Raw genomic sequence first — 25,064 nt, forward strand, 5'->3', positions numbered from 1 at the left:
TTAGAAAGATGGACATTGACATACCTCTATAGCTCTTGGTTTGGGTTGATTTGCCCCAGCAGATACAATGGGACTCATCAACCCACTCACCTTTAGGGGGAAAGCTGCCCTCATTCCTCATGAAATAATTGCTGTAAGCTCCACATACAGCTTTTCCCATTCAAAGTTGGCAATGCATTATTTGCCACAAAGCACGTACTGGTTTGGAGCGCGTGACGTTTTAAGGGTTGAAATATTCTGAATAGTCCTAAGGAGGCTGATTTCATTTGTGAACAAAAAGCCTCCCTAGTTTTCATAGTAACTGTTCAGTAAACTGTTCTGACAACAACTCAAATCTGATCAAATTAAAATCAGTCCAACCTCTTTTTGCAATAAAGTGAACTGAAAAGATTTTGGTATCCTAGAAAGAGTTGCTAACCTTTCTGGGCAGGTCCTATAGCATTTAATAGCAAAGGGTACTCTCTTGTATAAATATTGTCAACGACGGAATTTAATGACATTTGTATGGTGCTATAGAAACGTACTTTAGAGAATTAATTCTGAAGTCTGTAGGTTTAAATGTTTTCTAAAAATAGCATTGAATATACACAGGGCTTTGTGCTTCTATGCCTATTTAGTTTTGGAGAATGTTTTCATGTATTATTTGGGCTTTCATTTGATGCACTTTTCTTTTTCCTCGTTCTTTTTTTAAAACATCGGTGGCAAAGGAATGAAAGGAGGCTATTTTTCGCTACCGGATAAATTTTGATATTTCAATTCTAGTTTTTGCCTCCTGAGGAATTTTCTATTTTCTTGAGATTCTTAACCAGGTCATTCACATACTCATCGGTTTAATTACCTGCCTTAGCAGTCTATCTGAGCTGCTATTTCAACAGCCACTCTATTTAATGCATCCAATTCTGTGCACAGATGTACTCATGCAATAACAAGCAGTTTTAAAACTAGGATATGTGAAATATCCTCCAATACAAACAAAGTTCTAGTTTTCTGAGCTCCAGTTCTCTGCAGCTTCTCTAGCTCTCCATTTGATGTTTTCTATGCTAGTGGGCAAACAGGGTTTGACACTCCATGGTGAGCTGAGCTGCATCAGAGGGATCTGCTATGTATCACCGAGAACTGGGTATCACCTCAAAGAGCAAAGGGAGTTTTTGAAAGTCCTGTTCAATGCATTAACAGTGAGCTGGGGATAAAGTCAAACCCCTGCTTAGGCATTTCGATTGAGAGTCGCCATCCAACTAAAGCCAGTGGTGGGTCTTGGCTGAAAATGTATTTATACTTTAAGACAGATAAAGATGGATTTCACCAGTTTAAATGCAGCTTTAGTGCAGACGAAAGCAATAGGGGGTGGCGCGGAAAGCACAGGCTGCCACTACCCTCACATATGGCAATTGTTTCCTATAATCCTGGCTATATTGTATTTATTTCACCCAGTGACATATCACAGAAAGCCACTGATGCCAAATTCTTAACAAAAAAATTCCCAACCTGCAGATTTAGTGAGGGCTGTCCTCCAATTTATTTGTGTTTTGTTGATGGTTTTCTTTCTCCTTCTGCTTTTCATCTGTCTGGTTTCTATTTCCACTCTTTCTGTTCTTTCCCTCTCCGTTTTGTTTTGTCTTGTTTTGGTTTTTCTTTTTACTGTATTTGAGGAATCTCAGTTGCACTGAGAAGCCTGGGAGGTATGAGTGGAATGTTTTGATTTAATACATCCCTGCCTGAATTTTCTTTTGACGAATCAATTAAATATCTGTGGATTCTGGGGTAGAGTACTGGGGGGCGCAGGAGGATGAAGCAGCCAGGGTGCAAGGCCAGTATGAGAATGGGGAAGCTTGACAGCCTCACTCAGGCCTGGAAGTGAGGACTCTGAAGTGTTTGCTTCAGGTGCAAGAGGATGACAGATACAGTTAGGAGGCTTCAAACTCTGAAGCTAAGCACATGACTGAGAGGACTGGGTATATCTTCCAGGCAGGAGGATAATTGCCTTCCTCTGTGATGCTGAATCCCTCCTGCCTGCCTCTGAAGTTCAGGTTTAAGGTATATTCCACACCTGGCAGAGGTTGGTTCAGATGCGGGGTGTATTATGTTCAGACTGACATAGCGTTCTGTGTCAGCTTGGGACAAAAGTTAGCCTTTAGATGCTGATTGTGGGGTGATCTCAAGAACGCAAGGGTCAATCAGACTGGGGCAGTTTGAGTCAAAGACTTGACTTGGGCACTGAGTGATGTGAGGACAGGACAGACTACTGAATTCCAGTCTGCTGCTGGAGGCTGTGACAGCCTTGCTGGGAGGGTTCCCCGCTTGGCTCCATACCTTGTGTGCATGGGACTCTGCAGCTGTGTTTTCCAAATGCCATTCAAATGAAAGCAGAAAGGGGAAATCCCATTTCACTGGGAAAAGCTCTCAAATTCCAAGAGAAGCTTTTGGCTTTCTAGCTGCAGAATGACACACAGTGTCTTTCTCTTGATCAATTTGTTTATCACTTGCTTGATTATCTTCTTCAATAGCAAGACACAACAGGTTGCTCTTGGTAATCCTGTTAGTACTGGCATCAGAGCAGAAATTTAGTTTAGCAAAAACATTTGGGTATGTTAAAATTTCTTGTAGGTGATGCCTGTGAATACCAAAACATGGGCTGATATGTTTGAGTTTTCTAGATCATTCCTGAGCTACGTAGTTCCGTCTGTCTGAGTTCTGCTCCTTGTCTCTCCCCATGTCCATTTACTTGCCAAGACAGACTGCTGGCTTTCAGAGCAGTTTGTACAGCTTTTTGGATATAGAACCAACAATGTGCTGCTTGCTCTTTGGGAGATCTGAGAGAGCTGCAAGCAGAACCATCTTCTCCATCCCTGCCTCTGGGACGCACCTCTCCTCCAGCAGCCGATTGGAGCCCACCCTGGCATGTAGGGCTGGAGAGCCCGCCTGCTGTTTCTGCTGTGTTCCTCCTCCAGGACTGCTGATAATGACCTCTCTCTCTTTAATGTTTTAAAAGTGATGTATGGCGAGAGGGAAATGTCAGAGTAGAGCACTGGAAGACTGATGACCTCCCATGTATCTTCTGAGCAGGTACCCACCTAGCAGAGGTCCCACGTGCCTTCCCAAGGCAGTTCCCCTCCCCTCTCTGCACCCACACATGCTATTTATCTTGTGGGGAAAACATTAGTAGGACTAAGAGGATAGTTTAGGCTCCAGAGCTCACCCAGTCCTTGACCTCTCGGCTGAGACTTGCCAATAGGGCAGTGACTAATTAACAGCAACTGCAGTGGTGTGTTTCATGTTGTGGATAGATGCCTCTTTGGGTGGAATGTATCTGCTAATGTACCATATGTTTACAAAGGCAGGGTGTCCCTTTGTAATAAGTGAGCCCCCATCTTTTCTGTCTTAGAGTTGTTTGAGTGTCTGGTGCTGTCTGGTAAGTCTTTGATTCAGTGAAACAGTCTTTTCTGCTCCCTGTCACCCTCTCAGTTTGATCTTGACTATTTTGGGAGCCTCAGTAGTCCAGTGCATCCTGAAGAGGGATTTGAGGTGGCCCTGGCAGATGTCAGGGTGGGCTTGTGTGTCCTGTCGTGGACACAGCACTCTGGAGTTACAGACTCATAAACCAACTACCAATATTTGCAAATCACTAGGAGATGCAAATCATAAGGAGTTTTTCCCTTCCCAGTCACTTGACTGCTTGTCTCGTCCCCTTTCCTTCCCAATCAGGTCTAATTCTCTTCCCTCAGCATTTGACCCAACCCCAGAAATACTGGAGGATTTGAGTGAAGTGATTTGGGAACCTCATAACACATCTTGCATTTTTTTTCCAGAGCAACATCTGATAATTCCTCCTTTTGGCCCCTCAGAAATTCCTCACTGGGCAAGAAGTGCAGAAGCGATAAAAATAGTGTTCTGCAATTCTGGGTTTCGGCATCCTGGTTTCTTCTGAGGATCTTAAATCTCTGAGCAAACAGAGTTTTAAAACAGGCATCATTTCAGTCTCCTTAAATGAGAGGCAAAAGCAGGGCAAAGAGTTTTTGTGTTCTTGTTGGACTTTTAAACCTGTCCAAAAGGGACAGGCACCTCTGTGCAGGGCTTTTGATGCAGGGTCAATGCCAGGAGGGTCTGGAGAGTGTACTGGAGCTCATTCCTGCCAGGGGCTGCAGGGAAGCCCTTCAGCCACCCTGGTGTGGTGGGGGCCAGCTGGGCATGGTGCTGTGGGCACTTGCTGAGACCCGGGAGGTCCTTCGTCCTCTCAGTATCTTTTGCTTTAGGCTGTGATTTTGCTGCCCCCATCAGTCTGCTGGTTTAGGAACCTGCCTCCTTTGCCTGTCAGATGCTCTCCCCTATAGGGATGTGGCCCTGAAGAAGTGAGGGGTAAAGAGCCCTGCCCCAGAGTCACTCCATGGGAGCCACCAGGGCTGCTCACATGAGCCTTGTGCATCCTCACATGTGCTTTTTGGGTCACAGGGACCTGGACTTGGAGTGGCAACTGGGCACTATGTAGGTGAGGTCTTTGGTTGTTCTCTTCATGCCTGAGGAAGAATTTCTTGAAGGCAGTCCATCCCAAACTCCCAGAATTAGAGTACACAGTCCAATTTAAAATGGACCTATTGAATTAATCATCATTTACATGGTTTAATTGAAGAAGAAGAATGTGCCCTGTTGCTTACATCATCTACTGTGTCTTTTTGCTCTCACCACAATGCTGTAGGACAGACATTACTGCCCCACCTGTAAGAATGTATTTCAAGAATGTGGTGAAAAAAATAAAAAGAACATGTAACTTTTCTGGAAATACGATATTTCATGAGGAAAATTTGAAGGATAAAGTAACCAAATTCCAGGTGAACAGGCATCAGTATTGTTAGCAAATACAGCTCTCTGCAGGGCAAAAAAGAGTGGAAAGCCAGGTTTAAACAGGAATTTATAGCCACTGACTGCAAATTACCTTATAAAAATACTGATACCTTCATAAAGTCATCATTTATATGTTTAGTCTTGATTGTCATTTATTGCACTCCTTAATTGTTCAGTAAACTTTTCTGGATTACATGGTGTATTTCAAACTGACGTGAAGCTGTTCTATTGATGTAAATTAAATTGGTGTGTGCTTTACATAGGGGACAACTGGGGGACCAGCAGTAGAAGAGTCTCTTCTCCACTAATAAAGGCAGTGTAGTACTGGTGTTCTGATTCCTGCTCAAGTTAGAGTGGTTGTATGGAATTATGAGTATGCAGGCAATAAAAAACTCTTCAAATCAGCATTGTTATTAGTATGGAGTACAACAGTAAAGGCTGCACACAGTTTTAATTGTTCATCCTTTTTAGAATAGGAGAGGGAAGAACAGATAGAGAAAGCATGTAAAAAACCTCATAAATTTGCCCTGAGTCCAAATGAGATGTTCTGTTAAATCTTTTCCAGGGCTGAACATGTTTGACATTTTTTTATTGTTGGTTTTTCAGTTATTAGCATTTCTACATTTTCTTGGGCTCAGGAGAAGCTGTATGCACATTCCACCTAACGCAATGATCTCTCACCGTCTTGATACTAAACAAGTGGCTCAATCTCTTGAGAGGTGCTGGACTTTATGGGATTCACAGCATGAGATGCCCTATTCTTTTTTCCTTTGAAGCTGTTCTTGACTCTTTGGGTTTCATTCCCCACTATTCTGTAGAAGCAGCGTGATTCCTCCCATACCACTGTTGATTGCATAAAATATTCCCTGAGTCCAACACATTGCACTAAAATCTGGTGTCTGGGCCCTGTCTGATTCTGAACAGCGTAGCTGTTGGATTGCGTTTCAGCGATCCTCAACCTCAAGCCAAGTTTGGAGAGACTTGACTGGGATATCGGTGAGGGGTAAAAGCCATGCAAACCTCTGCTGTGATTGATGGAGTTGTGCGCAGTGAAGACAAATATGTACAAATACTTGCCCAAAATAGTAGGGCCTCAATTCAGCTGTAACTGGCAGACTTTTCCACTCGACTTTCAAGAAACATTGTTTTTAATTGACCTTCATGTGAGTCATTTGAAGAGGCAACACTGCCTTTCGCAAGGAGGGTTTCAAGTGGTGGACTCGCCCATCAAAAGTAAAATTAGTAATTTTACTATATCAAGAGTGATTAAACCTGATCCCCAGGGAGCCAAAAATGATGCTGTGTGACTTCCTTCCCTAATTAACACAGAACAAATGTGAAAATGTGTACATTACAGTAAATTGTGTGCTAATTGGCGTTATAGAAATACTAAATACGAGGGAGAAGTGGGCATATAATTTCCAACATATTTGAGAGGTTTTGCAGTCTGCTTGTGAATAGGAGGAAAAAAAAGTCAAAATTTGACAAAACCATTATTTGTTATGATTTATTCACTCAGCTCAAGTCTTGAACCTGGGAGTTATTGGCAGCTTCAGCTAAGATTCCTGCTGAGTATTTGTGCTTATAATGACTGCATACAGCATGTAGCTCAGTGCTGTTTTTTTGGCATAATATCATAAATATCTATTTTAATTCTTGTCTCTATATGTGTTTTGAGGGTTTGGTGCTTTTTTCCTTTTCCATGCAAAAATACCTCTAGATGTAGGACAATATACTGCTCCCTTTACTTAGGAGAATACTCCACTTGAGTTCAACAGGAGGATTATTCTCCTTGGGTGAACCCCCCGTGCCAGAAGGCCCGTACATCACTTAAATACTGGCTTAAACAGAGAGTAAACATCCATCTGTGCAGGGTAGAATTTCATCTATTGTCAAGGAAGTTAGGTCTGACCCATAGACTTTAGGAATCCCAGTTTATTTGCTGTTCCTAAAATCACATCTCTTCTCCTCTGTTCTTTATCATCCAGGACTCAAGAGTTTTTGTTTCATGTTTTCTTTATACATTTACTATGTCTTAGAAATAAAACTGATTGAAAACGTAATTCATGTTCTAGAGGCAAATTCCTTCTGTTCATACTTTCTTCTGTGAGCACAGAAAGCCAAGTATTTTGGGCCTTTCCTTTGCAGCAAGACTATCTCAGAATTTGTTACTGGAATTGCAGTCTGATGCGTCAAAGTGTTGCATCTTGGTCACAGTGAAGCCCTCTCTTTTGCCAGTAATGTCATAAGAGATAGAAGGTCAAGTATGATCAAAATGAAATGTTGCAGTGCCATCAAATTGAAATGTTTTAATAATTTTTGTTGATGATTTCAGCCAAATCATAATGTCCCTGAGAAACACTGTGATTTCGCACAATTATCTTTTTTTTCCACTGGAAAAACTGGAACCCACGTTATTTAAGTTAAAGAGCCTGCTCTTCAGACTGTGCATGGGCAAAGTTCCCAGGGACTTTGGGGGAGCTGTCAAGTGGAGAAAGCAGTGTCCTTGGGAGCAGGACTCTTAATAGTTTAGCTCTTATTTGAACAGGTTCTTTCTAAATTTTTGTTTCTTTGTTTGATTTGCACTGTCCTCTGTGTGTTAGATTGGAATCGTGATGTGCAGTGCTTAAGCTCTGATTTTAAATTATTTCAGCTGAGCAGGCACACACTCAGAAGTGTCTTTTCCATCTCTCCGAGTTCTGCAGAACATTTCTGCAAGTTTATATCGTGGAATAGTCTGTTCTCACCAATGGTTTCCTCTTGCTTGTTGAGAGCTGTAATTGCTATGAGATTTTGTATTAAAAACTTTGTAGATGTTGCCGGTGTTCTCTAGCTTTTCTGTAAGCAGAGCTGTTGTGGAGGGAAGGGCTGTACGGTTGGAGAGGGGCTGTGCAACTGGAGTTCTCCTTGACTTCTGGTGAATATATCCAACATCTGGAAATGCCAATTGTACTTTCTTGAGTGGTCACAAATTAGTAAGGAACAGATAAGCCATCTATTGGAAGACTTGCAAGCATGCCACACTCTTTCTCATTGAAAAATCCACTTCTGTTAATTTTATCATGTGTATTTTAAGTATTAGAAGTCATCACAAACTCATATTGACAGGCTGATCTGCAAAAGCAGAAAGATTACAGCCCCAGGAAAACTCTCGTGCGTGATTGCTGTTAAGTTTACAGGAATGCAAGGTGTGACAATAATTAGTTTTGAAATGGTAGAGGAGGAAGATGTGGGTTACTGGGTTTGTGACTGAATTTGGTGGGGTTTAACTTCATCCTCTTGGTCGTCTTGTGAGTGAATAGAGGTCCGTAGATTCAGAGTGTGCTCCTGCTAAGTCATTTCCACTCATTAAGTACTCAGAAAAATCCTTTTTGTTACCATCAGGGGGAGCTTTTGAGATCTCTCAAGAGTGAAAAAAAATATTAAAAAAAAAAGAAGAAAGGAGAAAAAAAAGAAACGTCCCAGCTCAGAAACAGAGATCTACAAACCAGCAAGCAGACAGAATCTTACCTGTGGCTACAACTAAGCCAAAGAAACCAGGGGAGCTAAATTCCTTAGGCTGAAAATTTAGCAATATTGAGAGGATTTTTTTTTGTCTCAACCCACCAATAATATTAATAATTTTTTTTTTATTATTATTTCAAAAAAACCCAGGAGTCTTTGGAGCATTGAAAAGCCAAATCCTGCTCTGTTGTTACAGCTTCTGGAAGGCAAATGCTCTTCAAAAAGCTTCTCTGATTTTAGCTCCTGATGATTCGATGGGGACCTTTGATGCAACATTTGGATTAGCTGCACACAACTGCACTGAGGGGGACCACAAAAGGGGGAGCCTGGCTGATTGCATAACTTTAAGAAAATAATAAGAGGAAAAGAAAGAATTAGGAAAAGAGAGAGTGAAAAAGAGAGAGAAAGAAAGAAAGCAATTAAAAAAAACATCTGAGACTCAAGTTTCAAGACTCTTTATGTGCTGCAGAGGAGCATAAGGTTTACCAGCAAAGTGCAATGGGGAGTCTGAGAGGAGAAATAGCTTTCTTTTTTGCCAAGGGAAAAAAATAGGAATGTGTGTTTTGGACTAGACTGAGACAGAAAGCTGGGGAGATTGCAGAAAGGGGGGTGCAGGATTTTTGTCACATTGATCTGTTCACCTTGATTGTCTTCTTTAAAAAAAAAATAAGGGGGGAAGCAATAGGGGGAAAGAGGAAGAGAGGAAAAGAAGAGGGGAAAAAAGAAAACAGCAAAAGTGTTTGAACCTCTGGAGCTATCTGCTCCTTCAAGCTGATTGATTAGTCATGATCCCTGCAGTTTTAATGGGAATCATTCAATTGGGAAGGTGGAGCACCCTAGAGTAGATTAGCATATTCTTGTTTACTCATCTTCTGAGGGGCTTTTTCTCTTTTCTTTCATTTTGTGGAGAAGAAGGGAGGGGGGGAGGCTGGGGGGAAGGAGGGGGTTGTGGCTTATGTTATAAAGGAGGCCAAAAAAATAAATAGATTAGAGCATCTTTTGGGGGGAGGGAAATCAGTGGGTCTGAGTCTTGGAGCAAGCTGGGGGGGGTTGTTTTGGTTTTTTGTTTTGTTTTGTGTGTGTGAGAGAGCGTGTGTGTGTTTTTTTTAAGAAGAAAAAAATAAAGGGAAGAAAATCCAGCAGAGAAAAGAAGAGAGAGAGGAATTCCAGCTGTGGAGGAATAGAGGAGAAGAAGACAGATAGAGGAGGAAGAACAGAGAAATACATTTCAACCAAGAAGGAGTTTTGATTTATTTTATTTTTATTTGTTTTAAGGGGAAAAAAAATCTATAAGCAGGAAAAAGAAAGAAAGAAAAAGAAAAAAAGAAAAGAAAAAGCAACTGAGAAGGGTTATAAAAAGAGCAAATACCAAGAAGGGTGAACAAGAGAAGAAAGTCAAGGCAAGGAGGAGCCCAAAGCTGGCAGATCGGGAGGATTTGCAGGGGAGAAGGGGGGGGAAGATTGGAAATGCAGCTCTGGAGTTTGCTGCTGCCTCTTGCGCTTCTCTGTACAGCCCTAGCCAGTGGACCCGAATGTGGGATGGACGAGCGCTCGCGCAGGGCGAGGAGGGACACCAGGCACAGCCGCCAGCTCCTCCACTCTGCCCCGGGCACCTGTGCCACCAGGTTAGCCCGTGGCAGGCGCTCCGCTGCTGGGCTGGAGCCTGGGCAGGTTCCCCGCAGGAGGCAACAGCGGGAGGTGAAGGACGAAGAGGAGTCCCTTACCCCGAGCAGGGCGCTCTATTTCAGTGGACAAGGTGATCAGCTGCGGCTGAAGGCAGATATTGAGCTGCCCCGAGATGCCTTCACTTTGCAAGTGTGGCTGAAAGCTGAAGGAGGACAGAGATCTCCGGCTGTCATTGCAGGTAGGTAGCTGGTCGTGCCTGTGGCTGCAGCATCCCTTTCACATTTCGGGAGCCGGCGGAACAGCCAGCTGTAGGCGTGCGTGTGTATAGTAGATGTGTGTGTACATCTCCATGTGCGTGTGCGTCTTCCAACGTACAGATGTGTGCGAGTGCATGTGTAAACACGCCCGGGTGCGTTTATTATAGATCTATTTGGTGAAATACAGGAGCTCAGCAAACTGTCGGAAAGTATATGCTCGCAGAAAAAAAGTTACATAAACTTTTGCATAGGGAAATGGCAGAATCCTGGATAGTTTCTTTATTTCTGTGTGTATGGATTAAGGTGCAGATAGGAGAGAGAGCTCTCACGGTGGGTTTTTACCTAATTTTCAGGTTGGAAAACTGTCAACAGAATGTTTGAAAGTAGCTTGTATGTATGAAATGAGATGCATGTGTGTCTCGTGTATGGCTGTCTAAGGTCCCTGTTAGTTTTATTAGCTTTTTAGTGTACTTCGCTGTCACCTTTTTAGATGCAACGTTAGCATGTGGTTTCCAAAAAGCTTTAAAGGAACTTTTGGCTATTGTGAAACCTCAAATGAATCAAATGAGTTTATAAAGTTCCCAACCCCTCGGCACTCAGCTGGGGCTGGGACTAGCACTGCAGCTAGAGGATGTATTGAGTATTTTTGTCTCCCTTTAGCGATGGCAAGTGTAACACAAATGATTGTAAGGTCAAATAGCCCTATAAAATCATTTAGTGCTCAAAGCAGCTACCAGTCTAAGCTTGTCTGAGCTGAACAATAATGAGGAAGATTGCACCTTTCTTATTTAAATTTTATGAGCCCATCATGAATTTGGGTCCTTGCCCCCCCCACTGTCCCCCTCTCTCCCGCCACCTCCCACCCTCGTCCTGCTTTAGTGATAAAGTGCAGCGAAGTTGTCGTGAAACCGGATACTTTTCGAAGGGTTACAAACCCTTCTAAATGTCGCCACATCCATCTTTGCTCTGAAGGAAGTCCTAGAACATGGAAATGCCCTTAAAAAAAAAAGAAAACAAGTCAGAAAGTGAACCGGGGGACCGGGGAGGGGGGAGGGGGGGGGCGGGAAAGACATGTTTTACAGTTCTTTTGGCAAGGAGATTCCCTGAAAGTACAAAGTTTCCATGTCCTAGGATGCCTTAAAGAGACAGGGAGGATTTCCCCTCTCCCTTTAACTAGAGTCACTTCCTAGCAGAAGGCAGCAGATGCTGGTGCCAGTGGTCCGGCAGCCAGCCCCCTCGCCACCCTTTGCCACCCTCCCGTTCTGCAAGGTTCTCCATCCCTGCTGCCCCATCCCTGACCCGCGAGACCCTCCTCTCACAAGAAAGTTGCTTTGTCCGAAGGAAAACAAAAACTGAGATGAACTCAGCAGTGCATTTCCTTAACTTTCCCCTATCCCAACTGCTCTGCTCTCTTATTTTCAAGGAGGGGTGTGTGTGGCTGTGGGGTGGGAAGGAGGTGCTGGGCATGGGCTGGTCCTTTTTTCCTTTAGCAGGATAGGCGAAAGAGTAATTTCATAGGTGAAATAGTTTATAACTTGCTTTATTTCCTCTGGCTTTCTCATACTTCACTCTTCTGGATCCCAGTCTTAACTTAAACCCCAGGGCTCAAAGTGCTTCCCTTTCAAGTTGGGAAAGGCTGAGTTTGAGTTTACACAGATCTTATCGGTGGCAAAACATGGTCAGTGTATTTTGTAATGTGTTTAATCCAACACCTAAGACCAGCATGTCTGTCTTTGTTACAAGTGTCTCTTAATTCACACAGTAGGAAGCCTGGACAAACACACACAAAGATCATTTGTAGTAAAATACTTTAATTGGATGGGGGAGGTTGGGTTGGTGCCTGCATAAAACACTTGACCCATTTTATGCATGGAAATAACATTCCACTGTGAAAAATGAAAAGAAATGCCCCACTTTAGCACCGCAGAGCTTGCAGCTCAGCTTGGGGAGGACTTTGTGATTTTTATTTTATTTTTAAGGGCCCCCTCACTCCCCCTGGCATGCACTCTTGAAGAGGAGCCAGGTTTGGCTCTGTGTGTAAACACCTGGAAGAGGTCCAAGAGGAACTCACTTGGAGTATCCTCCACACACCACAGCCTCCCAGACCTGCAGCAAGCTTAGGGAGAGATTATGCTTCCCCCAATGAGGAAATCAAGGGTTCTGGCTGCCAAAACTCTTGGCTTTCTCATTTTCACTGTTTTGGGATGTGACAGCCCTGTTCTGCTCTTGAAGTTGCATCTGTAGGACTCCACTGAAATCAAGAGCCCTTTTGGGTGTTTGAGTGGCTCAGGGACTGGGTCAAATTGGCTGACAGTGTCAGAAGTAAGTTTCTGTTCAACTTCTACCCCAATCTTGAAGCGGGAAACTGTGTGATTGTACAGATCTGAGGGAGAGGGCAGGATGGACTGGAAGATATCTCTTTTTCTGAGTATTCCTTGTATCCTTGTCTACTTTTTACCCCCACCCTCTGCCTGTATTGACTGCTCCCATCCCATCTTTCCTTGCCAACATATAAGTACTCACTGCAAGTCATATAGGAGCCACGTACGTTCCTATAGGGGAAACCTGTTGTGTCTGTTAAAAATCTCGTGTAGGACCCATGTTCTTATCGGCTATTATGCCCAAGCCCTGATATAACAGAGCTCTTCTGCTAATCCAGGCTACAAGAGTTTCTGTTTCTCTCTGGAGCCAACTCTCCTTACGTCACCCTCTGCTGCAGTATTCAATTTGTTTTCATAAATGGCTAATTTTACAGCGCTCTTAAGTGGGTTCGTCATTGTGCCGGGCCATGCCCTGTCTCTGATGACAGGCAGTCCTTGGTGCCAGGCTCTGCCAATTTTCACGCTGGTTGGCAGTAATGTTATTGCTGACCTGTTTGACTTCACTGATATCTGTTCTGGCATTTGTCAGGGGAAAGCTGTTGGGAAACTAGAAGTCTGACCCATTGATCTGCATTACGCAAAAGCTCAGAAGCATTTTCAGGGCTGGGCTTCATTTGTGCAGCTCCCGCGGTGCAGCTTTCCAGCGGAGGCAGCTCTCAGCTCGCGTGTACTTGCCTCCCTCCCTGGGCCACATAGTTCTTGGACAAACACTCCTTGGGATGTGCGTACCTACCACACAGCACAGCACATCCCTCTTAGAAACACACACATGTGCACATGGTACTAATCATGCAAGTTTGTGCAGTTTCCCCTATAGAGTCTTCAAGTGCATCTCTAGTTGTGAATGAAGGAGTTAAGGTCCAGGCTGTAGTCAAGTTAGGTATTACACACGCCATGCAAAATACCACGCTTCAAAGTACCATTGACCTTGCTTCTGTTGTAATAAAAGATATTTCAGTTCTCCTGTGGAAATACAACTCCATCCTAAGAAACAGGATCCTCCTGAGTCCCTGTCAGTGTGTTTTCTGGTATATGGCTCAGGAGTGAGATAGCTCATGTTTTCATAGGAATGAGATGTTGACTCTTTACTGGCTGGGAGCTGAGAGAAGTGAGATGAATGATCAGCAGCGGGTGCCGGAGTAAGAAGGCGTGCCTTCTCTGAAGAGTGAAAGTTATTTGTGTTTTGTTTTGTTTTTTTTCCTTCCCGGTTTCATTCTCCTCTGTCTCTCTATTCCTCTGGCTGCCAACAGAGAGCATGATCCCAGCTTAATAAGGCTTCGTATGTAAGGGAGTGCCTATATTTTCCCAACTTCAGTCCTTGGTGAACATAAAACTGCAGAAGAATCTAAAGGGAAAAAAAAAATTCCAAAATCAGCACAGTGGAGCTCACTTAAAGCCACAGCTCTTGCATATAGGAGACTGAGAATCAGCTGTGCCGGGGTCCAATAATCGGGCAATTATAAAGACATGTCATTGACACTGCATAGGTGTGTTCCCTCCACAGGGTTTAAGACTATATCTTTACATCTGGGGGTTAGTTTGGTTCCCTTCTGAAGTTCTGGAGTTGGATATTGAATTAGTACACTGCAGGTAGAATTGGTGAGCTAGATCCTGTCCCTGGAGCTAATCCTTGTAATGAGTGTGTTGGGAATTGAAGGCATCTTCAACAGAGAGTTTACTCTGAGTTTTACTGGCATTAAAATAATTGGTAGATAGATAATGCAGCATTCTTTTATTTTTGACAGCTTGTTGGCTTTTAATTGCATGAATTTTCTTATTTTGAACTGTCAGGAAGTACTAGAATGAAGGACTGTGGAATAAATTAATTGTAAAGCTTCTAGTTCTGTTCTTTAATTAGCACTGGTGCGTGCCAGGTCCCAGGGTGATGGGCATGATGGGTGGAATGGAGTAACAGCTGGACCAAAGAGATGGGATCTCCAATACGTTCCCAGGTGCTCCTGATCAGGGTGACAAGCCTACAATGCACCATTGCCGAAGGCTACAGGTAGCTGTGTGGTTTTGGCTTCCCTGTAGATGAGTTCAAATCATTACCCATAATTACAGATCTGGATAAAGCGTGACTAATAGGCCACTGAAAAAATACAGCACAACTTGTCATTTCATAAATATTTGTGTTTGAACAGCACATTTCCTTCAGCCTGCAGAAGCCAGGACAAGAGTCAGAAACTGGAAAAGAAAAAGAATTTTTCTTTCCATGAGATTTCCAATTTTTAGTGGTCTCATTCTTTTGCCCAGCTACACACAAGAGTCAGAACAGCACAGTTAGAGTAAAGTTGTTCTTTTGTTTTTCTTAAAGCGCTTACATGTAGGCTGCTCTAATTAATAAAATTATAATAAAAGAAAGACAGAAATTTGACTCTGTGTGTGAAGAATGGTAAGTTTAGATTCCTAAGTGATCTATGGCTGTCTCCTGTAGGCACGGAGATGTGTCCCAGGCTGAGCTTGCCTCTCCAAGCTTCATTTCAGCCTGATTTATTTCAAGCCAGCCTGTTTCACTTAGAAAAACTCACACAAGGCAGAAAGCAAACCGAGGGGATGGTGTGTGGAGAGAGAGCGCGAGCAGGGCTCTCCTCAGGGATTCCTAGAGACGTCTGGAGAAGCACAGAACAGAGCTGTGGCAGGAGGGCCTCAGTGGTGAGGACAAGAAGCAGCCCTTGGAGAGCCTTCGCACGCTAAGCCATCGCAGAAAGACAGACCTGGTCGGTGATGCAGGCACTGGGAAGATGTCACATCAGGTTAAAGCTGCTCTCTAGTTCCCCACATTGCCTCTTTGCACAGCACAGCTGTGGAGGTGGAGGTATCTACCATCGGCCCTGGCCACATGTGATGTAGTGAGGGATGTGCTTAAATCCCAAATCTCAGAGGTCTCACTGAGCACAGCAAGAGCTGGGAGGAGCGACATGGGCTCCCTGGGACCCTAACCCCAAGCTTCCCACAAAAGTACGAGCCTCTTACCTTTCCCACAAAGAATAGCACAGATCTCCACTTTCAAAGCAGGCCCAGGAGTTTGCTGATGCTGATCCACAAGCTTTATCTGTTCATTAGTCTTTGCCAAGGGAGGGAGAGATCCTTGGCTGGGTGCATCCAATGGCAAAGAGCCAAACCACTGATGGGCACCTCCCTGGTCCCTGAGGCCTGATCCCAGTCAAGGCAACAGGGGCATCCAGCTGGGTGGAACAGGGACTTCAGGTGGAGAAATGTCTTCTTTGGAGTCCAGCTCTGGCTTGGTCAGGACACAGGTGCCAAGCTCCTAAGATCTGTCGCAAGAGAAGTGCAACCACAATGCCACCCTGAGAGCTTGTAACATAAAAATATTGGAGGACCAATGGGTTTTAGGGGCTCTCACAAGGGAATCCACTGAGCAATTTCACCTTGGATTTCCATGGCTCACACTGGCCTGAGCCGCAATATAGTGGCTTTTTTCAAAAAGACATATTGAAAAAACCCCAAAATAAACCCTTCCATGACCGGGGTCAGCTGAAATGTTCCCCTATAATAATTTTACCTCCAATTTGAGCAGTTGGTTTTTTTCAGTTCCTCTTTTCTTTTCTCTGATAGAAATTATGAGAGCAGAAGCAGAGAAAGGACCACCTGGGTTGCCAAATTCAGTCCCCTGCAGTGTCAGCGATATAACAGCAGATAATTAGTCCAAACATTCACAGAGTATCCACTTTGTAGGTTCTGATATAGCACAGGCCACAAAAAACTTCCCAGTGCTCTACTATAAACCAAAGATCTTACGCTAAGACCAAGAGTCACCACTATAACGGAACACAGGAAAGGAGAAGGACAGATTGACAACATCTTAAGTACCTAAAATCCAAAGCACTGGTTTAGAGAAGTGTTAAGTATGAGAAAGAAAAACATTTGCTGGTAAAAGATATCAGCTTTATTATTTTCAGAGAGTTATAAAAGAATCAGGTGTTTTGACAGTTATGAAACCTCTAATAAAATTTTCAGTAAGAATATTTGCCAGAACTGATCCTTTCCCACAGATAGACTGTTTGGATTAATTTCCCTTTTTCCTGAGAAAAATATTTTATCAAACATTTCCCACCCTTCCCTGGTTTTATTCTGTGTCGCAGTTCCTACACCGTGTCATTGTAAGAACAAATGCATTCACTTGACTGCATTTTTACTTCTTCAGATCTTGTATCCCAAATTATTCTGAAAATGGATCAGAAAAGCCTCATTTGATCAAACCTCTCTATGTTTCTTTCAAATATCAGCTAGTCTAATAGCATCTTTTTCTTCTTTTAGCCTCGTCTATCAACACTACCATATACTGTCTTTACGTGATCAGTATATACTACTCTTTCTATTTCAAATATGCAAAATATATTGGACTTTTCTGTTTCCTAAGTTCCAGGCATGCTTCATGTATTGTTCTGGGTGCAGAACAACTGACTGGGTTGTGCATTTTTTTTGTTTATTTCCCCCAAAATGAGACTTCTGAAAATGAAGCTGTACCTTTTATCTGCCCTTAGGCTTCTGCTGCTCTATGGGCATTTCCCTACCTTGGGACAGCTGACATTTTTATATGATTCTTACTTCTATTTCATTTTTCTGTAGAGAAGAAATGCTTGATTGTTCTGCTAATTTCTGCTTGTCCCTACATTTTTCTTCATTTTCTCTGGTGTGAGCATGCATGCACATACGCACACAATTTCTAAAGCAGCTTTGATTTTTTTTTTCCCAGATCAATAGAGCATTTAAACTCCAACGATCAAGGAAGAGCAGCTTGTTTATTTCCCCACATGTTCTGACACAAGTGGCAGATCCTGTAAACTGCTTTGATTTGATGTTAGTGCCTATTATAAAGTTTACTCTCCCCAAAGCCATCCAAGAAGTCAAAGTACTCTTACTCTGAACAGGAGCAGAGCAGAACTCATGAGGCAAGTTAAAAGGACCTAAAAAGAGAACAAGAGCGAATGTGTCATCCCAGAGTTTTGTTTTCTGTTGTCCTTGTCCACAGCGATCAGAACAATTTGCTTAGTTGAGGGCTGTTCAACAACCGTAAGGTTGCCAGCACCAAGTGAAGGTGCAGTACGTATTGTAATCAGAACAGTGAAAAACTATAAATACAAGTCAGATTATCTCTTGGCAAAAGTGGAACTGGGTTTTTGATGTTTGAATTTCGCAGGCAGCATGAATCTGATGCTGAACCTGTAGAAGATGATGAAAGAATACCATTGACCTTGGCTGACTCTAACTGAGGCTCTGATTTCAGTCTTCTGTATCCCTCCACTACAGCTTGGATCGTTCCATGGTCCTTACTTTAACATCCTTTATTTTGCTGTCCTTTCTTGCTTTGGATACAAAAGAAGAAAAATTATGAAGACTTAACATCAGAGAATTTGGCCAGGGGAAGGGGACATGTTTATTTTAATTGGTTTTGCCGTATTCCAGATCCTGCTTTGGCCTCTGTGTCTCTCAACCTTTTTTTTTTTTTTCTTTTCAGTGTTAAAATAATCACTCACTTAAAACACACTGTCCAGTTTTCTGTTTTGCTGGGTGATGTAAGTGTGTAACTTTCCCATCCAATCCCTCCACCCTCTCTTATCACCGTTGTAGTCTCAGTTCTTTCTCTACTATCTGGTGTCCTTGATTCCCCTGTCTTTCCCTTTTTCCTGCTCCACACAGTTGCTGATTTCCTCCTCCCCAGCAAGTGTGTGCTGTGGGTAATACTCCATCTCTCATCATCTTTTGCTGCAGGAGGGTGGTGTCCCCTCCCTGTGGATCAAGAGTAGCTACCAGGTTGGTAGCTTCAGCCAACTCGTGCTGTGGGAACAGAGGGTAAGCAGGCTGTGTGTTTGTGTGCTTAGTCAGGCATATGCTTATGCATATTTTCTGGGAATTATTGATATTGTTCTGTTTAATATCCATCCTCATGGTACACAAACAAGGAGCAAGCAGTTCATCTCACAAAGGAGGGGAGAGGATGGAGGGAAACTGAGAAGCATCTGGAATTGGCCTGATGAAGCAGCATCCAAGAGAGAGATGATACCAGCTCATGAAAGAAATAGAATTACTGTGTTAGAGAAGAAAACCGCTCTGCTCTTGCTGATTCACTCCTGGGGTCTGGTAGGCTTCCCCTGAGTCTTCCTTTTGAGTGATGCTTTGGGCTCTTTTATCTCTTCTCCTTCCTCTCCTCTGCTGTGTTTTCCCTCCTTTTCCTTATCTAATTTATTGTCTCTTTATTTGCTTTAAATCACTTTCCCATATGGATTTCTCTCCTCTGACCCATCTTCCCCTCCTTCATCCAATTCCCAAGAATCTTCTGTCATCATGGAATTGGGAGAAGAGCAGCCCTGCTCCTGACACTGAGCATCAGCTGCAGGCTCCTTTCTTCCTTCATTCTTTTCCTTGCCTGTTCTCTTCTGTTAGTGTTGGAAGCATATTCACAAAGATTATCCATTGGATTGAGGAAAGAGATCTTATCACTGTTGTTTTGTTGGTTTTATTTAAGACAGGGAAAGAAGTGGAAAGGAAAGGCCTTCACTGTTATCCGTGTTCCTTAGTTTTGAATATAATTTTTTTTCCTCCTCTACTAATGTATCCTAGTACTGTTATTTTCCTTTATCATTGCAGTGAGACTGTGGTTTTGTAGCCCTGATAACTGTCTTAAAACATCCTGCTGATGGTGGTGATAAGTTTCTTAGGGATTAGAGAGCATTGCCCTTAAAATCGGAAAACTGGGGAATGAAGGGGTGCTCTGTTTTGTCCAAGATGTGGCAGTGTGTTGGTGACGGAGCTAGAAAGAGATTCCAGCAGCCTTGGCCTTTTGTTAAACTCTCTTTTTTCTTTTAGGGGCGATGATGGTTATTCCTCAGTCCGGGTTTTCTCCACATGAAGTCAACACACCCTAATTCCTCTAGGATGTGTCCTTGTAGCTGCTGATGGTTCTTCTCTGGGTAATGGTTGTACTGAGCTGATGATGGTTATGAAGTCTTTTACCTGGTGTCACACTGTTGAAAGCAGTGGCAACACGGGGCATGAGGGAAGAAGGCAGCTGGCATTTGTGACAGGAGCTCTTTGGAGATGGCGGAAAATCACATGGTCTGGAATTAATATCTCTGACCCAGACATGCCAATGATGTTTGAATCGGCATGAATTATTGTATTTCTCAAATGGAACAGCATATGCAGCCCATAATGGCAAAGAAAAACAAATATCACAGAAGCCCCTTAGTTCAGAGTACTCATTTAAATTGGAATACATTGATATTTTTGCTACATCTGCACAATGATTAATATATTGATTTGTAGAAACCTCATCTAAGTTATAACTGATCACGTTCCTAGCAAAGGCTGAAAATCTGTTTCTGAATATGTCAGATTATTAGTAAAAGGCCAGAATCACTTGCAGCTAAATACAGACCAGGTGAGTGATGGCAGAAGGGGTTTTGCACGTGGCATGTTAGAGCCCCAGACTGTTCTGGGGAGTGGCCATCAGCTGGTGCACTCTCTCATGGCTAAGTGACTGGTGTTCCTGTTGGTAGCATCAACAGGGAGGCTGTATATCATATAACCCACACAATTTTCTACTGAATTCAGCAGCATCTGTGCTTGTAAAGACTGAGGTGCTAAGGTTGAACTCTGGAGCTTGCATTACTACTGTCTTACATTGCATCTGTCTTGTGGATAAACAGAGCAGGCTCTCTGAGGTCAAAACAGCACCTTTCACCAATGATAATTTAATGGGAACTATTTTCAGCATAAACTAAACAAGAATTGGAAGCCCCCTGTGCTGTAGCTCATGAATGGAGATGTTCAGGGAGAAAAGGAGTACTGGGAGAAAAAGCAAATGTTAACTAAATGCATTACACATAAGGTTTTGAAACATGTACTTGGCAGAGGAAAGGGCGAGCAGTAAAAGCCAGGTTCTGCTGTTGGACACACCAATGTAAACCTAGTGTAATTCCTTTGGAGAGGAAATCGGGGGGGGGGCTGCTCCAGACCGATGAACTTGTACAATCTGAGGCAAGAGACAGAGAGCACGCAATGGGGAAAATGAACAAGCTGATGAGTGGATGTCATGGAGAACAACCTCCAACCACCGTCGCCACTATTGATAGTTTAATTTGGGTGTGTAATGGTTATGGTGATGCACTGGGAAACATTTGTACAACATGGGGTTGTTTTTGCTTTTTGGAGCATTTTCTGCTTATACCTATCATAATCCCTCTGGACTGTGAAATTAGGGCATATACCAGTTTCACAGTGAGCGCTTTGTGTTTCTGGCAACAAACAATTCTGAACTCTGCTCTCCAGTCTTGTGGTCCTAAACTACTTCCCCACCTCCCATACTGTCCCTTCTCCAGCAATAATATCCCCTCCTCTGTTTATAAACAAACACCCTCAGAGAGGAAGTTCACAGGAAGAAAAGTAAGTTAATGACAATCAACCACACACTCAGGTCCAGGCTGTGGGTTGGAGCCAGCAGAGTTGCTGGATGTTTCCTATGCTGCATATGTTTGTAGGAGTTCCTTTGATGAGATGTCTGCCTATCTGTCTGACTATGCATCTTTCAATTCTTTTCCCTTCATCACAGAAAATATGACAAAAGAGGGAGTAAAATTATAGTTTAAATTTGCTTTAAATCAGCATGGACTGTGTTTGGGAATCCCAAACAGGGAGACTTGCTTCAATGAGCATGTGGAATTTCTTCTTGATAAATTCACTGATTTTGAATCTATTTCTTTCTTTATTGTTTTAAATATGGAAAATCTAGATTCTGGCTCCTGGCGAAACTGTTGCTCCTGAGTTCTGTAAAGGCCGTAAAAGAACTAAAATAGCCCAAAGGAAAATTGTCCTACCATAGTCTAAGCACAAGGCTGATACGTCTGGTGTTGCACATTTCTCTAACAGAGCCGCCAAAGTACAGAGGTAGGAGAGAGCAGGACCCTAGGAAATAAATAACACAGGGCTGTGTAGTCACCACGAGTTTTGGAGCAAGGGACAAATAGTCATGGTAATGGTCCTGGAAAACACAAAATGCTTTAACTTGATCAAAAGTTTCCTCAAACCCCTTACGGCACAGGGGAACCCAGGAAAAAGTCCATTTTCTTGTGACTGTTCCTGAATTGTTTCTCCAGTACTGCTTCTTGGTGATCTCAGCTAGGAGCTGAGGAAACTGGTATTTGTTTGCTTCCAGGAGACACTGGGACCCTCTGAAAAGCCTTTCTGGCTCTTCAGAATGTATGGGTAAATCTCTGGGATAAAGAAAATCTGGTTAAAGAAAATCCCTGGGAGCGAGGGAGGCAGCACTGGTTGGGGCTGTGGTTCCTCACCCATGCAGAGTTGTTGTATCCGTGCAGTGCTCTTGTCACCATCCTAGGCTCCCCCTCTTCCATAAGAAGTGTCTTTGGAAACTGGGAATAAAGGAGTTTTTGTGGATAATATAGACATGAAAGTTGTGGTCCCACTTTAGTTCTAAGAACCTTGAAGGTTTAAATGTATTGCAAAAGGTTTCCACTGCTAAGAAAATCACCATACTTTAAAATGTGATGGTTTAAAATAGTCTTATCTGTTACTTTTTGTTGAAAGAGCAGTTTCTCTTCTTGTACAAATATTTTCTGGCATGTAATTAATAGCTGTATTGTAAGACTATTCCAGAGTGGTCTCTCCACCTTTCACCCCAGTGGGGGGTGGAAGACAATCAGAAATGAGTATTTCTTATTGCAGCACGGGCAAAGTTTATCAGTTGTTGCACAATCCCTTTGCCTGTGAACAGATTAAATAAAGAAGGGGGCAGGGTGGTGGTGGAAACAGACCTGATTTATACCAGTGAGCTTCCTCCAAGAATTCCAGGATAACTATCAACAGTTTCTCCTAGGAGGGAAGTTCAGCAATTCAGTCTTGCTCTTTGAAGAACTCTGAATTAATGAAGAGCAGAGTATCTTCTGCTCTTTGCGCTAGGAAAGACTGGAATTCCCCAAAGTCCTCTTGCTAGAGATGGTTTAATCAAACAGACTGTTTACATTCTGTGTCTCACCAGGGGCATCACTCAAACAGGGGTGGTCTTCAGCTATATGCTGTAATAGTAGGGGTTTATTTTATTTTATTTTAAACATCAGCATACCACAAGTTTTACTGGGAAATTGCTGTATCCAAACACCTGCAGGCTCCGTGGAGCAGGCCAGAGAGGGAAGCAAAAGCAGCTGCATCTCACAGAGGCAAAATGATACTACGAGGGGTCTGTGTTTCTTCTCTGAATGTTTCTGGTGGGTGGGATTTGGCAGCAAAGGTAGACCAGGAGCACTTGTAGTCATGGAGGAAGACACCTTGCAGTGGTAGGAGGCTGAGCACTGCAGTAAACTCTTCCCTCTGCCTCAAACCCTGATACCAGAAACAGAAAAACAAGTGCCTTTCTGCCCCAGCCATGTCTTTGCTCTCACACTGTGACAGCCAAAGTGTTTTGGAGAACAGTTTCTGTGCTCTGGTACTTAAGAAAGCACTAAATGAAATGAGAGCTACGTATTTCATGAAAAAGAGGGAAGAAGGAAACAAGATTAGGATAGCTCTTCCTACCACCGCCCATCTCTCCCCTCCCACACGGCGGATGTCTATTGCATTTATATCAAGAAACCGACACTTTATTGCACATGTGTATGTCTGAAATTGGCCGTAAGCCTTGGGTTAGGATCTAAACTGGTGTTCAGATACTTCCTTAAGAATAATACGTTGGTATCTTCTGGAAGTGATGTATTTCCGCTCCCCATGCACAAGATCTTTAGTGCATCATTGAGGAGGATGCACGTAAGTAGGCAACGTGGCCAACATTCTTCCAAACCCAAGCAATCCAACCAGCTGTTCAGCAGGGATGTTATTTATTGAGAACTGTCAATGTGTTCAACACATGGTGTCCTCTGGAGTGATGAGCTCACAGCGTGGCTTTTATGGGGTTTCTCTGACACTTGTCAAACACTGGTGGCAGGGCAAGCTTGACGAGGCACGCATTTTTATTTGAAAATTATTATAGACGGGCATTGCAACAAGATATTCTGTGAGAAAAGGAGAGACAGAGATTAGTTGACGGAGAAGAAAACAGGCAGTGGCAAAGGGTAGAGGTTGCTTTTGCTGGTGGTTTTGGGAAGGGAACAGAGATTCTTTTAGGAATAAATTAGATGCTTTTGGGGAAAGAAAGGGTGTTTGCTTCAGCAGTGATGAAACTGCTGTATGAGAGAGAAGCAGGCTCCCTCTTCTGCTGATTCAGGCTGCTTATTTTGTGGCAGTGTTTGGAGGTGCACAGGTTACTACTTTGCAATTGCTCTGAGGTACCCTCAGCTCCGTCCTTTCCATCTGTGAAGGTGGGGTAATGGTTCTCAGCAAAGTCAGGGAGATACTGTTTGTCAGGATGAGGTAATATCATCGGTGCAGCTCTTTGATCATGCATGATGCTGTTATTGGCAAATGCCACTCCATTGTACCAAAGGGAAGAAACACTCATCCAAGAAGTCCTGTTGGCCAGGATTGTGCTAGGTCCCTGCAGCATGGTGCTGCTATAAAGAGAAGACTGAAGTTGAGGAATGCCAGAGACAGAAAGACAGAGGCATATCTTGCCAATCTCATAATTATCTATTTGTCCCATCTTTTTTTTCTTGACTTGTGTAAGCTCGTATTCATGAGTATCACAGGTATTTATTTTCCCCTACTTAAAAACAGAGCTGTTGCCTGAACAGTGTGACTCTGGCCACATTCCCTCGTATTCAGCACAATGCAATCTTGGCTCTTTACTAGTTAATATTTTCTGTCAACAACCTGCAAGAAAGCATAAAATCAGTGCTGATAAAATTTGCAGATGTTGCTCAGTTCAGGGAGTGGTAAACAATGACCAAAACAGTACTCTCATTTGAGCGTTTTCAAAAACGGAGAGCATGCAAATTGTACGCATTAGAATAAAGCCAAATGTGAAGTCATAGATATAGAAAGATGGGTGCCAGGTCATACATCAAGAATGAGTGCTTGGGCAAGGGTCTTTCACCTGGAAGATAAATGTGTAGGAGTAACTGCATTGAGGAATAGATAAAGCATGTAAATGTGACCTGGCAGTGTGATGCTGTGGCCAAAGGTTTAGAGTCATCATTGGCTAAGTAAACAAGCAAACATTCAGCTGGATTGGGGAGGATCTGTTATCCTTGTATTGACACTGAAGTAGCTGCTGATGAAGCACTTTGTCCAGTTCTGGTGTCCACAGTTGAAGAAGGATGTTGTATGAAAGAAGATTTAGAGAAAAAAACGTAACCATGACAGTAATTATATGATTTGTAACAAGCCTTAAAGTATTTGACTGAAGAAGGTTAAGAGGTGACTTGATCTTTACGATCTTTAAGTGTATGTGTGGGAAATATTAATCTGATAATTGGAGGTTGGAAATCTAATAATGGAGGATATGAGTAAATCCAATGGATGCACATGGACACTACGCAACCAAAGA

The 25,064-nt window shown here is 43.0% G+C and overlaps 1 protein-coding gene across 1 annotated transcript in view; it reads left to right on the forward strand.

The window, feature by feature from the left end:
- The first annotated feature begins 9,370 nt into the window (after positions 1 to 9,370).
- PAPPA (pappalysin 1) overlaps positions 9,371 to 25,064 on the forward strand; it is a 187,598-nt gene continuing 171,904 nt past the window's right edge. Inside the window, exon 1 of the mRNA XM_069873425.1 lies at positions 9,371 to 10,204. Within this exon, the coding sequence (XP_069729526.1) occupies positions 9,808 to 10,204 (397 nt within the window). The 5' untranslated portion in view covers positions 9,371 to 9,807. The remainder of the gene's footprint in view (positions 10,205 to 25,064) is intronic.

The sequence above is a fragment of the Phaenicophaeus curvirostris genome, chromosome 20 (assembly GCF_032191515.1).
Source record: "Phaenicophaeus curvirostris isolate KB17595 chromosome 20, BPBGC_Pcur_1.0, whole genome shotgun sequence".
Classification (NCBI taxonomy): Eukaryota; Metazoa; Chordata; class Aves; order Cuculiformes; family Cuculidae; genus Phaenicophaeus; species Phaenicophaeus curvirostris.